This window comes from Polistes dominula, unplaced genomic scaffold (genome assembly GCF_049000335.1).
Source record: "Polistes dominula isolate Pdom_NZ unplaced genomic scaffold, Pdom_raw_medaka contig_16, whole genome shotgun sequence".
Lineage (NCBI taxonomy): Eukaryota > Metazoa > Arthropoda > Insecta > Hymenoptera > Vespidae > Polistes > Polistes dominula.
Genome location: NW_028301040.1, coordinates 1,193,159 through 1,208,890, shown reverse-complemented (window position 1 = coordinate 1,208,890; position 15,732 = coordinate 1,193,159). Strand labels below are relative to the sequence as shown.

Sequence of the window (15,732 nt, the reverse complement as noted above, 5' to 3'; positions counted from 1 at the left end):
AGAATTACTATTACAATTATTTACAAAAGTTATTATTAAAATACTAAAAAAATACTAAAAATAATACTAGAATACTCAAATAATTATAGAATACTAGAAAAAGTACTAAAATAACTTAAAAAATAAATTACTATTGAAATACTAAAAGGATACTAAAAATATTACTAAAAATACTCAAATAATTGTAAAATACTAAAAAAAATATTTAAAAATTACTATTTCAATTTTATTTTAAAGACCACCTATATAAAAGTAAGAATTATATTCTATTTTATATAGAACAATGTTGATTATTATTATGATTGAAAGAAGAAGAAGAAGAAGAAGAAGAAAAGAAAAATGTTATCTAGCTATGCGAATATATAAAAAATAAAAAAATTTCGATCGAAAATCTATGCGTGAAAAATATATTTTCCTCTTTTTATTTTTATTTCTTATTCCATCTTTCTCTCGACAGTTAAATGGAACAGACGTTGGCAATTGTTTAAAGTTAAATTGTTTAATTAAAATCATTTTTCGTTAGATGAAATATTCTTCTTGCGAATAAACAAATATATATATATATATATATATACATTAAGCTGCGATAATTAAGAGCATTTATAAAATCTGCACAATGAATAAAATTGAAATATTCTCGATGACAGGAAAAGAGAGAGAGAGAGAGAGAGTCGGATTGTTTCTTTTTTATCGGAAATACAAAAATAAAAAAAAAAAATAAAATTATATTTCAAAGTTCACCAAACTCGTAATATGTGCATATTTATATGACGATGAATACAAATTGCATCGCGGAGTTTGCGACAGTATAATTAAAATCAAAAATTTACATAATACATAATACCAATCGATTATAATATGTTAACCACCGTAAAATCTTATAAATTAACGTGTTGTAAAATGACAAATTGTTGTTAGTTAATATATATATACCATCGTACAATCAAAAAGATTCCTTTTATAAAAACAATTTGTGTTCACCATAATAAATATGTTAACTCGTAAAATCTTATAAATTAACGTGTTGTAAAATAAAAAATTGCTTTGATATACCATCGTACAATCAAAAATTTCTTTTCGTAGAAAAAATTTCTTTTCACCATAATAAATATGTTAACTCGTAAAATCTTATAAATTAACGTTTTGTAAAATGAAAAATTAATGTTAGTTAATATAACAGATCTTATTATTGATACATTATTATTCATTAAATTAATATGACTTATTTTATATTAATGTATATACCATCGTACAATCAAAGATTCCTTTTTATAGAAAAAAAAAATGTGTCTTCACCATAGTATAGTAAAGTAAACGACACGTTTTCTACCAATAGAAAGGCGTAACTCCACCCCTCGAGGGAGGAGAGTATGCCAAAGCGGTGATGGTGGGGGATTTTAAAAAGAGCTTAATCGACTTAAGAGCAAAACTACCACGTCGGGAACGTCCCTTTCTTTTTCTTGGCAAGCTCAAGCTGGAGAACCAGGGGGTCAGCTTTCGATAGTTCGTATACTCTGTTCTACGTGTTAGTATATACTACGTGTGTCGCCTAAAGAAACACGAAAAGACCTACTCGTAATCGAGTCTCCGTCCAATTAGGCCAACATAGCACCCTCGTGACCCTTTCTCTCCTATCCTCCTATATCTAACTTTACTATCTCTCTTTCTCTCACTCTCTCTCTCTCTCTCTCTCTTTTCCTGCTATCTCCAAGGTACTACTCTCCTCAGCTTTTACTTTATTTTCTCAACTACTCGAAATCACCTAGCCCTCTCTCTTTATCTCTTTCTCTCTCTCTCTCTCTTGATGTAGGATTTTACGTTGATTTTATCCACTATGAAAATTATCCATGTTTTCAAATCCACCTCTCCACCCTTTCCCTCCCATCGTTTCAAACCACCTTCCCATGCCAACTGTTTTATATACGCGATATGAATTTTGGAAAATAATATTACTGATTATCCGGATTCTCTTTCTCCTATATTATATTATTATAATATAAATAATTCATCTATTCCCTGACTGATATATTTTATTATTTGAAATAATATAAGAATTAAAAATGATAAACCGAATGTTTGTGAAGTTTTCTTTTTTGGTTTTTTTTTAAATTAACATCACACCTTGCGTATAAAGTCATTTTATTGACTTCGAATAAATAATTGCAATAGATGAAAAACAAAAAAATACAATAAACGCACGAACTTTTAATTCAATCTAATATGATTTTATTCTTTTTGTAGAGAGAGAAAAAAAATTTATCTAAGATAGAAAAATAAAGTTTAACGAAATCAAATAGACCAGACAATAAAATATTATATCTCACGAACTATCGCAAAAGTCGTAACAATTTAAGCCGAACGAAATATATTGTTCGTTCCTCTATTGTACAGGGGAGGAGGGAGGAGGCAGATGATGATGATGATGATGATGATGATGATTGTGAACGACTGTCGGGACTTGTACTTAGGACGATTAAAAAATTATGGTAATTGTCTGTAGCAGCAGATGGTAAGGCCGGAACGTAATATTTAATAGGACAATAAGTCTCTCGTGAAAATTCCTTCCTACGAGGACTTGACATTTTTAAGAAAGGAGAGGAAAGAGTTGAGAAGGAGAGGGGGGAACTTTGGGGTGGGGGTGGTTAAGGAAAAATAAAAAGAGAACCGTTTCCGACCGTTTGCGTATTATTACCTCAAGCATTTTTCTCAACGAGCCACCCACCAACCAACCAACCAACGAATCGTGCTCATTTTTACCTTTAATTTTACAACGTGCTAAAGCTTCGACTATTTTCCTGTTATTTTTTTTTCTTCTTTTTTTTTTGGTATCTCTCTCTTTTTCTAATACCGACGATACTTGCAAAAAGGAAACACACACACATTTTACGAATGACGAAACGAAACGACATGAATTTAAGATGATGGTTATCGTTCATCTGTTTTTTTTCTTCTTCGTCATTTTCTTCTTTCAGTTGGTTGTTCTACGTTCTCATGAGGCCACCACTACTACCGTCGGAAAACATGAAGAACGATCGTCCGACGATGATTCTCAGCTTTTGCGCGCTCCTTCTACTACTGAGACCTGACGTCTGTTCCCTGGAAATACGTATGTATTTTATTTATATATATATATATATATACAGTTGAAATAATCAATATCCAAATATGTTAAAGTATCAATAAACTTTCGGGCTTTCTATCCATAACCCAATGAAAATTCTTGACCTCGAACCAAACTACGAATTTCATATATCCGTTTTTACCTTCTGTAATCAAATGTCAGAATATGTATGCAAAGAAATCCGTAAAAAGAAAATCTCTAACTTGAAATATTTATATTTATGGTTCAACAAATATTGAAGATTACATTTAATATTATTTTTTTCTTTAATATAAGATTTCGCAGAAGTCGCATCAACAACTAGGTTATTAGTAACATGATACATTAGTTACAGTATATTTGACATTAATATATTATTTGTGTTCATACATGTTGATTGCTTTAAGAAACTTAATAACATTTTTATGGTGTTCGGTGAGAATGAGAGAGCTGTCTTTAAATCACAGGGAATTCGATATTTTATTCGTGAATTTGTGCAATCTACTAAAAGGTGTTTAACGCTTCCATCAAATAAGTAGCTATAAGTAGCTATGTCTTATTTTTAGTCTGTTTATAACGATACAATTTTTCATTTTTAATATTTATTGTTAGATAAATGCTTCGATATTTTATAATAGATATATATTATTATTATTTCAATAACAATTCATGAATTATACATTCAATTATCTTTATATATATATATATATATATATATATATATATATATATATATATATCAAGAAAATATATTTTTACTAGAGTATAATAAGAAAGCACGAACGATTTGGTTAGAAAAGAATTGCCTTCCGATCATGAAATCTCAACTAAAAACGAATAGAATGGATAAGAAAGAGAACTAAACGAAACGATAGGAGGTAGTACGAGTAGGAATACTACGAGCACGAGGATGAAAGTCGAACGATATTTTTCTTTCGAGCAAATTTGCCGCTGTTGCAACTACGAGAAAACTCATTCTCCCGGAAGGAAGAGATCTGAAGGTTTCTTCTTCTTCTTCTTCTTCTTCTTCTTCTACTTTCTTATTTCCTTTTCTGTTCCATTTTCTACCGGTTTTTCTCTTCTTCTTCTTCTTTTTTTTTTGTCTTTTTCTTTCTTTCTTTCTTTCTTTCTTTCTTACCTCTTTCTCTTTCTCTTGTCCCCCCCCCCATCCCATCCCATCCTCACCCCCCTCCCACTATCTTTGCCAGTGCTATTTGCCCGTCAAATTTTTCATCGAGAGCAAGTGATCTCCGTGAGTTTTTATTTTCCTCAGGCCCGGTTTCGCGATGGGGTTTCCCATCAGTCCTGAAGTAATGACTCGCTATTCTCCAGCCGCCCGGGGGATCAATTATTTTGAATCTAATGCGACAGGATAAATTGCATCCCACGGAATACCTCCTTGCCCCCCGTCTTTTACCTTTCCACCTTTTACACCCACTCCAACCAACCCTTGGCTCCCCTCTCTATCCTTTTGCTTTTCCTATTCGTTCGAAAAACTCCCTCGTATTCCACGAGGAGATGTCGGTAAACGGGAAAAGACGATTTTGAGGTTAGGAACACGATTCTCTTTTTCTTTTTCTTTTTCTTTTTCTTTTTGTCTTTTCTTTTCCCTTTCTCCAACCAAAGACCTTTCCCACCCCCATACCCCGAGCGAACGTTTAACTCAACCGAATGAACACGCGATCGAGTTAGATTCGACATTTTACCTTTAAAACCGATTTTCTCGTGAACGTGCGAAAGAGAAATACTGGTAGGTAGGTAGGTAGGTAGGTAGGTAGGTATTTCGAAAGGACAACTTTCCTTTACGTTTTATTTTCATTTCTATTTACTTCGGTCAGTATTTTACTGAACATTTTTGTATCAACATTTAAATCAAAGATAAATGAACAAAGCGTATTAATTGATATTTCATTTGTTTCAAATTAACAACTCATTGGTATATTATAATTGAGTTAAAATTAATGAGCAAAATTGCATTAGGATTACAAATTAATATTGAGTATCTACTAATAATATTAGTTCTAATAGTGATCATTAAATAATGCTTTAAACCAATAAATACCGATCATTAGATACTTGTCTACTTTTTCTTTTCTTCTATTAAAAATCCAATTCTATTAAAGTAGGTATTTACATTATCGATGAATAATGTTTGGTAAAAAAAGAAGATACAAATAATAAGTAACAATTGAAAACGTATCATTTATAAATTGATCCTATTGCTTGTTAATTTTAATAAGAATAAAAAAAAATCCTAAAAAGAATCAACTAATGTAACGTTAAAAGGATAATAAAATAAACAACGTATCTATCTACCAATGACAAAGAAATACCTGTATATACCAACGAGAGAAAGAGAGAGAGAGAGAGAACAATAGAAAGAAAGAAAAGAAGAGAATATAGAGATAACTTAGAAAAACAAAACTAGGCGGTAAGGTGAACGGTGTCGTGTCATCATCGTAACCTTTTGCATACGTTGAGAGCTTTTCTACTCTTAAACTTTCGTCTTCCTCGTTATAGTAAATGGTCTGTCTTTGTGGTTGAACAAACAGTTAGACAAAGATAAACGAAGGCAACGGAGAGTGCTCGAGCAGTCGTCTCGAGATGGTTTCGAGGACTTGGAATCCGTCGGCCCTTGTCCACTCTCCATCTTCGTCCCTTTTGCTCTTAAACTGAGTAGAAGCCCGATGCTTCAGGCCATCGTGATCCTCCGATCTCATCAACGGTCCATCCCTTGTGAATCTCTTTTGAAAATACCTGAATAAGCTATTCCCAGTCTTTTGTTTATTAAACTTTAAACAATGCCCCCTAGAATTCAACCGGTTGAATGTTTCTTTTTCTTTTTTTTTTCTACTTGATATTATTTACTAACAGTAAATTAATCGTTTAACACGAATTTTTTTCTTATCGTTACGAGTTGCAATTGTATTTTGACGATGTTAAAAGATTTAGTCTTATGTTTTATTATTTTAAGATCTTTTAAGATATTTTGAGGTTATGTTTAAAAGAAAAAAAGTCATCTAAATTGATCCTCGATTACGCTACAAAATTAGAATGTTGTTTCGTAATTAAATATTTTAATTATAAATTATACGCATTAACTTGGATAATCGAAAAACAAATTACGAATCATTTTTAACGTTAATAATAATAATAATAATAATAATAATAATATAAATAAAATGATCGTAAAGAAAAAGAATTGGCTCGCGCCAATGCCTTTGGCACATATCTTTTAGGTTGGTCTAATTCTTCTAAGAACGGTTATATAACCTCGTCTATATAAATTCTTGAGAGTACCATTATCTCTCGAGGACATATTGAGATAGGTCACTTGGGTCTTACGTTAAAGAAGAACAATCGAAACTCTCGAAGACAGGGGTCGCATTAAAGAGGAAAACTTTATTACAAATCTGATAATATCTCTCTCTCTCTCTCTCTCTCTCTCTCTCTCTCTCTTTTTCATTCTCTTTTGAAAAGATTGCTTTTAACTTTTAATCTATAGAATATCTTTTGTTCTATCATTTAATTACAACGTGTACCCTTAAAACCAGTACACACACCATACACACACACACACACACACACACAAAATGAAATACTTCAATCTTCCTTAACTTATCAAATATTTATCATATTCCATGTTAAATCTAAGATTAATTAATGTAGACGTAATAATATTCTAAATCCTGCTGTACACTTAATTATCACTTTAATTCAAACGCCGTATATATTTAAACAAAACCATTAGTGTATACATTAAATAATACTTCATCTTGGGTATTATCATTAAAAATTCATATTCTTTGATAAATCTAGGATATAGCATAGATTATAATAATAATAATAATAATAATAATAATAATAATAATATTCAAAATCACGATGTTACTTCTATTTTTTTTCTTTCGATACAGACTCACTCTCTCGTATTTTCCTATGACGCAGCGTGTAATCATCGAATATTGTGCCCTCGTTTATACAGCTAAGAGGCAAGACGTTGTCGTAGCGATATCATGCGAAATAGCTTTTGCTACTACCCTGCATTATAAACGGCACGCGATGTCGCGTCCGTATATTAGCGTATCAATGTCTCCTAACATCGATCCAAACGCAGGACTATCTTCCTTTAGCGATCGACGTGGTAGGCAAACGATTAACCAACCCCACTAACCCCACCAACCTCATCAACCCCATCGATCCTTTCCCAATGACGTTTATCTTGACACAGGAACTATAACCAGAAACTTCGTTTAGAGAGAAACAAAAAAAAAAAAAGAAAAAGAAACAAACAAAAGCAAAAAAAGGGGGTAAGGAATAGAAAAATAGAAAGATCGCAACAACAACAACAACAACAACGAAAAAGTGATTTGAAATTTCAAATTGGATCCCAAGATTAATAATCCATTTCTCTCAAAGAATCAAAGATTCTTATCTTACCAAGAGAAAGAGAAAGAAAGAGAGAGAGAGAGAGAGAGATAGCAAATGATTATGCGCGCGCTGATCCATTGTCTTGTCAGTCAACGGTCCCTTTGTTCTCTTTCTTTACCACCAGTTTCCCCAACCCCTTATACCCAACCACCACCGTTTCTCGTCTTTTCAACCTCTTCAACTGCATCCTTCCTTACTGTTCTTCCTTTTTCTCCATCACCTTTTCTCTTTCTCTTTTCTTGTTCTCATTCGTTCTACTATTCCCATAGCCTTGGGAAGAGTAGAGGATTTATATACATGTACATATATACATATAGAATATTTTATATAAAATATATAAAATAATATATATATATATACTATATATATTCCCCAAGTATGATGATAGGGAAGAGTGTAAAGGAAGAAACGAGCTGCTTCGCGAGAGAAGACCGCGCTGAAAACCATCTTCCGGATAACCGTATTATCCGCTGGCATTGTCTACGGCCAGCCAATTCGAAGTAATGAGACACAGTCGGTTGCGAAGAACAATCGACCTTCCTAGCATGGCAGAAGCCACGACGTGCCTTTCTACCTTTCTCTACCCCTAAGCTTCAACCTCTTCGTTTCATTTTCTTTCTCTTTCTTCTATCTTCCTTCTTCTTCTTCTTCTTCTTCTTCTTCTTCTTCTTCTTCTTCTTCTTCTTCTTCATCTCTTCTTCCAGAGCTTAATTCTCTTACTCCTTTTCAACCCTTACCTCCTATCTACCTATCTACTTTATACCAGACAGTACCGCATCCGTTTTCACGGAATACCCTCTCCACTTTATAAGAAGCACGTCAATCCTAAGAAGAAGAAGTAGAAGAAGAAACATCCTGCACGTAAAATCCACACCCTTCCTTCTTCTTACTCTTCTTATTCTTCTTCTTATTCTTCTTCTTATTTTTCAAACCATAGTCACGGAAATATTCGTATTCTTTGTCGTCTTGAAACGTAGTAGTATCATCGGTGCCTGTTTGCTGTAGTTGCTACGTGTCCTTCTTCCTATTATTATACTTACAAACCAACTACTACAATACACAGGTCAGAGTAAAACGAAATATTCTTCGTTTCAAAAACTTAACGAAACTTTTTTAATAGGATATATCACGTTGAATGTTTATAAAGTTACGTACGCGTTATTAAAAAAAAAAAAAAAAAGAAGAAAAAAAATCTCTCTCTCTCTCTCTCTCTCTCTAATTTGTAAATCATTATTAACGTTTATTATACCTAAACGATGTAATAAATGAATACGTATGTGCGTTTGTTTAAACGTCAAAAAAAAAAAAAAAAACCCTCCAAACAGCAGTTTTTTAATAATGAGCTTAAAAGACATGGACTACCAAAAACTAACGAGTAAGCTTTGGGAATATTCACTCTTCCTATTATTTTTCTTTTGGAATACAACTCCTACCACTATTTCTGCTTACTATCCCAGGCCTATTCCCCCCCCCCCCCATGAAAACTCGTTAAAAAGCGCTATTCGGTTCATTTGCACTCTTTTACTAGAAAAGTACTCACTCCCATCTCTTCCTCCCCTAGCCCTAGCCCTTCTACAGCATATACTGAAGTTTCTTAACGGTCCTACTCGTACACGCAACTCCGAACAAACAGCTTGGAGCTTTTATTGGAATATTACTTTCAAACCTCCCTTTCCCTCTCTCTCTCTCTCTTTCTCTCTCTCTCTATTTCTTTTTTTTCTTTTTTTTTTCTCGGTTGATCTGAAAAAAACCGAGTTGAGATTTATTGTTCTTCCTGTAGCAGCTCACTTCCCTACGAATGGATTGCTCGGAATTCTCACATTTTCTTTAGTCCACACGCACGTTAAACTTTTTTTTACTTCATCTTTCTTCTTTCTTTTCTATTTTCATTTTTCTTTCTTTCTTCTTCTTCTTCTTCCTTCCTTCCTTCCTACCTACCTACCTTCCTACCTTGATACCTTCAACGTTCGATACATATAACCTATCCAGTTGGACGTTATTCATAGCGTACTTCGATATTTCCACTTTTATCTCCGTCAGATACGTCTTTTATTCCACGGGCCCAGTATGCATACTAAATCAGACGCTTACCAAGAGTGCTGAACGTTCTTCTAAGGGATGGGGCCTTTTCGCCGAATCTTTTTCTCTCTCTCTCTCTCTCTCTCTCTCTCTCTCTCTTTCTCTTTCTCTTTCTCCTTCTCCTTCTTTTTCATTCTTTCTCTATTCAAACTTCTCGGCATGATTTAATGCCTTATTTGAAATTCTCCTAACGTTTTGTATTCGATACTTTTACGTGTCACCCAATGAATACGTAGAAAATATCAGATAGTTTCTGTCTTCTTGACATCAACATCTCAAGTCTCGTATATAAGAAGAAGAAAAAAAAATAATAAAGGAACATTTAAAACCTGTTTTACACTTTACATAGATATAACGTTTAATTTTTAATAGATAACTGTAAAAAAAAAATAAAAATCAATTTTTAACAAGATAAATAAATTGATCAAATATTTAGAAATGAAAAGAAAAAAAAGAAAAAAAGCAACGTAATAACGAGATTGAAACGAAATGAAACGAAATATTGAATATTCTGTTTGATGTTTCTTTTTATCATTTATTTTTATTTACTTAATTTTGCCCTCTGTACAAACACACACACACACACACACACAGAGACATGTTCACATATACATGCAACAGAATTAACAGATTATTGATAATCGATTTTTTCTTGTAATAATTTCTTGTAACGAAAAAAAAAAAAAGAAATAAATTACTTTATTCGATAAACAGCAAATAAATAAATATTTGACAAATGTCAATTGAATAATCAAATTATATTACGTCGATACAAATTGTTAATAATATCTTCAATGATTTTTGTAAAGAATCAAAATGTACGATTTGAAAATAATTGTACAACCACTTTTTGTTCAAACTTTCTTTCCCTTTCTTTTTCTCTACCTTCGACTTTTTAACTCTCTCTCTCTCTCTTGTTCTTTTCGCGTGTATTTCACACAAGTTCACGATTTATGAAGGTACAAAAAGACGAACACGTAATTTCCTTCTCTTCTTCTATAGAAATATCGTAGTTCCTCTTGGCATTTTCACTTTGAAAATCGAACATACAATATATGAGAATAATCGAAATACATAAAATAGAAATGTACATATGTAAGTAGAAATAAATACGTGTTCTCATAATAATCTAATAATAATCATTATCATTATTATTATTATTATTATTATTATTATTATTATTATTCGTCTGATTATTGAAGAAATATAATCAAAATAAATTGATAACTTAAATTAAACATAGTTTAACAATTACAAATGTTAAACTTATGCATATATATATATATATATATATATATATATATATCTCAAAGAGATAATACTTTCACATTTAATTATTTGAAAGTTAAGGTTCCTTTAGTATTCCCAAAAATAGTAGTACGCGTTATGTAACTTAAGAAAATGCAATAACGTTTACTAGTTAACCCATTTGAATTCATTATTTCGTTTAAATCGAGAACACGTGGTTATTACTTTACGAACGATTAAATACTACGCAATACCAACGCAATAATCATTTGATTCGTTTAAAACGTGTCAGCGATCAATATTTATCGAATCATCAATATTTATTAATCGTAATTTTTTTTTCTTTTTATCCTTCCATTTGTATCGTAAATATTATAAATAAAGAATCATATTTACAGAACTGAGAGAAAAAAAACGAGAGGGAGGAAGAGAAATAGAGAGAGAGAGAGAGAGAGAGAGAAGGGAAAAAAGAAAAAACAATAACGAAAAAAAATAAAATCGACAGAGAAACCCAAAAAAAAAAAAACGAAAAGTACCCAGAACTGTGAAGAGGGGAGAGGAGGGAGGGGAGAGGGGGTTGGGGGATGGGGGCCAAGCACCGGTTCGATCGATTTTTGATACCACTTACACGTAAAACAGGTCGGCCCGTAGTTTTTAAGAGACGTTAGAATAGTCAAATCGTTAACGCATCCTATGAAAGCCGGATTTGAAAGTTTCTCACTGTCTGTGTGTGTATTTGTGGATGTATGTGTGTGTGTGTCCGGCACTTTAGGACAATCGGCTTTCTATGTTTCTCTGTATTTCTCTAACACACACACATGCACACGTAGTTTGCATGTTTTTAGAGCATTGTAATTCCAATACTTAAACCTCCTTTATCTTTTTCTCTCGTTCTCTTTTTCTCTCTCTCTCTCTCTCTCTCTCTCTCTCTTTTTACTCTTCGTCATACAGAATGAGGATCGAACTCTAAATCGGTAACAGCTACTACTTTTCAAGAATCCGTAGCTAGAAAAAGTTACTCTGTAGAATATATCTCTAGAAAATGTCGCCATTTTGTTGAAACTTCGTGAGGCTGTTGAAAATCGGAAGTAGTCAGAGTCAAGAGAGATACCAACGATCCTCTTTCGATCGTTCACTTTCCCTCTCTCTCTCTCTCTCTCTCTCACTCTAACTCTCTATTATCCAACGACTCTTTTTCCGTTCTCTTCGAAAGCGGTGGGAACGCGTCAGGTGTGCAGACTATAATCCCTCAGACATCGGATGGTACCGATGGGGATAGCCCATGGTTCGTTGCAGCCAAGCCAATGGCACAGGAACGTCCCCTCCCCATTCCCTCCTCTCCCAACTCTACCTTTATCTCTTTTTCTCACACACTTATTCCTCTCCCCTCCCCCTCCCCCCGCCCCGCCGCCGCCTTTCTTTTTCTCTCTCGAGCACTTTTTTACCTCCCCATCCCACCCCTCAGCCCCGAATATCTCCTACTACCGATTTGCCAACTACGTTCAACATTTTTTATTTTCGACAAATTTCGAACAACGTTCTTATTCAAAATGTCGTCGTGCCTGTTGTTTTTTCTCTTTTTTTTTTTTTTTTTTTTTTTAATCTCGAAGAAGAAACAACAACGTCCCAAAACGAATTTTTTTACGCGTTATAAATTCCTAACTTTGGCAGTTAGCCCGCAAAATGACGCACTTAAAAGTGTGTTTATAGACGATATATAGAATTCGTTTCAATTTATTTTAATTTTCCTTTTGCTTTTTTTTGATCCTTTAGCTTTTAGGTTTTTTTGTTTCTTTTTTTTTGTTTTTTTTCTCGTCCATTTTTATTCCTCGCTAACACACGTTAAATCGCCGAAAGTTTTAATGGCACTTCTCTCGCGCGTTCGTGCACGAGATAGAAAAAGAAAAAGAAAAAGAGAGAAAAAGAAAAAAAAAAGGAAAAAAAAAAAGTCATTCGCGCATACTATACTATATACACGTATGTATGCATGTATATATGTATGTATGTATATATATACGTGCATGAACCGAGACGAATGTTTCGCTGACGCTTGAAACGACGATGTAAGCGGGACGAGAAAGAAGTTTAACGAGGTACAAGAGCAGGACCAACGCGCGCCCGGGAATATTAGCAAAGTTTTTAAGAAAATGCTGCTACGCTGAGTAACGTCTCTTCGATATAGGATATATACAGAAAAAGAGAAAGAAAAGAAAAAAATTAAGAAAGAGAGAGAGAGAGAGAGAGAGAGAAGGATAGATAGACGAACATGAAAATAGTAAGGGACGTGCACATCAGACGGAAAACCAACTAACAACATAGCAAAATAAGAAGAAAAATATAATACATGAAAGTAGTAAGAACCAATGGTGAACACACAACACAACAGACAGTTTAACCAAGTAGTAAAAGAAACGAAAGAGTAAGACAGAGAATATAGGTTGACAGACGTGTTGAAGTAGTAAAATAAACGCAACGACAGCCGCAAACGTAGTAAGAAGAAAAAAAGAAGAGTTGTACGCGTAAGTTAAGTAGTAACAGTAGTACAATGACGGACAAATAGCAAATAGTAACAAATAGTTCGAGCGAAGATAGATGGGGGACAGACGTACAAAGTAGTTACCAACGGGTAATGTCAGACAGGAAACAATCATCAACGCGCGAATAGAAAAGGTGTGAGAAAGAAAATATAGACGAATAACTATATTAAATAGTAACGAACAGCAGTGCAAAGACAGATGTAGAAAAAAAAATATCATGTGGACAGATCACACGTGTTAGAAGTGAAACCTTCGATAAAAACTAAGTTTCGAGTGAATGAGACGAATGCAGAATGTCAGGTGTAGGATAATTATAGGGATGTTTTTTTTATAAAATTATTATTATTATATTGTTAACACTTTTAAAAATTAATTTACGTTTTATTAACATATAATACGTAACATATTACACAGTAGGCAAAATCTCAATTCGAAGAAATGAGACAAGTTGCTTCTGGAAACTAAAAAATGTATAGTAACTAAACACCTCTCTGCGTGCGAGAAATGCAAAAACGCCTTCCGTCGAACTCTTTGAAATTTTCCTAGTATTTCCTTTCTGCAGATTTTTTCCGAAAAGTTTCATAGCTCCGTTTCATAGCTCCGTTTCCTGACCGACCGCGTTTATTTACTGTTCAGATCACTTCCATTCTAAAGAAGTTTTCACTTAAAAAAAAAAATAGAAAAAAAAGTTCGAGAGAAAAAAAGACATGTAGATGTAAGTAATAACGGATATACAATGACGGACAAATAGCAAGTAGTAAAAGGGAGATAGAGGAAAGTTTAGAAAGACGGGTTATACATTACAAGTAGTCGTCACGCAGTACTGCAATGTCAGACAGGAAACAATCAGTAACAGATAGAGAATTAGTGAGAAAAAGATAAACGGGATATGTGCAAGTAGTAACAGCAAGTGCAACGACAGATGAATAACAAGTAGTAAAAGCCAGGTGACAACAGACAGGCAGATAGCCAAGTAAAACTAGACGTACAAAGACAGATTGGTGAAGAAGAAGAAGAAGAAGAAGAAGAAGAAGAAACGGATATAGATGTAAGCAGACTATAGGACAAATAAAGACGGACAGACGGAACATAAGAGAAGTAAGGTAGAAGAAGAAGAAGAAGAAGAAAAAAAAAGACAGATAAAGAGCAAGTACTTAAGTCCGTCTTTCTCATCAAAGGCTTGAACTTATCCCTCCCTCGCTCTAGTTTTCTCTCCTTTCACTCTAACTATATCTCTTTCTATCTCTCGCTTTTATACCCACTCACTCCCATTCTCTATGTTTTTCTGGCTGAACGCGAGTCGCGTGCCGTTTGCTCTTAAAGGCACTCTCGTGCTTTCGAACGTCGCATCGTTAAGCGGCTCATAGAAACCCAAACACTATATCTACATCGTAGTAGTTCTTATACGAAACGTTTGTGTAGGACAACATCAAACGATCCTACTGTACTCCCTCTCCTTCCTCCTTTTCTCTTTCTCTATCTCTACCTCTACCTTTCTTTCTCTTCCCTCTGTTCTCGCAGACCCTTCAATGAGAAAAAAAAAAAAACAAAAAAAAGAAATATGTGGAGGTCGAAGGAAAGGCAAGAACATTTACGAGCGTAAAGCATAAATTTGCTCAAGTATTCGTTCGTTTAGGCCTAATTTGCATTTGTTAATCGGCCTAGATCGCAAAGCTTATCACGTTCCATTATGAACAAAAAAAAAAAAAAACCTGTCCCAAGTAATATATTTGTAATATTAAAAATAAATTTCTTGATCGTACCCGATCATCCCCCCCCCCTAAGCTTTGATCTCTCTCATTTATTTTTGTATTTTATTTCTCATTCGGTTCAATCATGATGACGACAACTTACAACACATTTAACTTTGTTCGTCTCTAAGGTAATGTAATTTCTTAAGGAAAAAACTTTTTATATAAAAATAGAAAGAAATATCGCTACCTGCGATGAAAAAAAAAAAAAAAAAAACTTAATCGGAACATTTTATATTACAGTTTTGCGTAGAATACGTTCGTTGCACCATAAATAAGAAAGAGAAAGAGAAACTAAAATATCTATACCGACAAATATTCCATCTGTTTATGTAAATGAATTTCAGTGTCGACTTAAACAACACGCAAGTCCAAGCTCAAAAGTCTTTGGATTCGTGTTTGCATGTTTGTCCGGCCCATTAAAAATATTTCAAAAGAACCACCACCTACCATTCCTTCTACTCCTCCACCACCACCACCACCACCTCTCTTTCTATCCGAGTAGAATTGTAGTTACGTTCTAGTGAAAGAGATTTTTGGTACGTCTTTAATATACCAACCCCCTTCCCCTCCCCCTCCCCCTCCC

The 15,732-nt window shown here is 33.5% G+C and overlaps 1 protein-coding gene across 3 annotated transcripts in view; it reads left to right on the top strand.

Moving 5' to 3' along the window:
- LOC107067199 (discoidin domain-containing receptor 2) overlaps nucleotides 1–15,732 on the top strand; it is a 72,872-nt gene that overhangs the window by 34,157 nt on the left and 22,983 nt on the right. For 2 of the 3 annotated variants that reach the window (XM_015322480.2, XM_015322481.2), the window contains exon 2: nucleotides 2,973–3,106. In XM_015322480.2, coding sequence (XP_015177966.2) covers nucleotides 2,992–3,106 — 115 coding nt within the window. In that variant the 5' untranslated portion in view covers nucleotides 2,973–2,991. Of the gene's footprint in view, nucleotides 1–2,972; nucleotides 3,107–15,732 lie in introns of those variants that run through there. The other variant, XM_089174849.1, reaches the window with a different exon arrangement.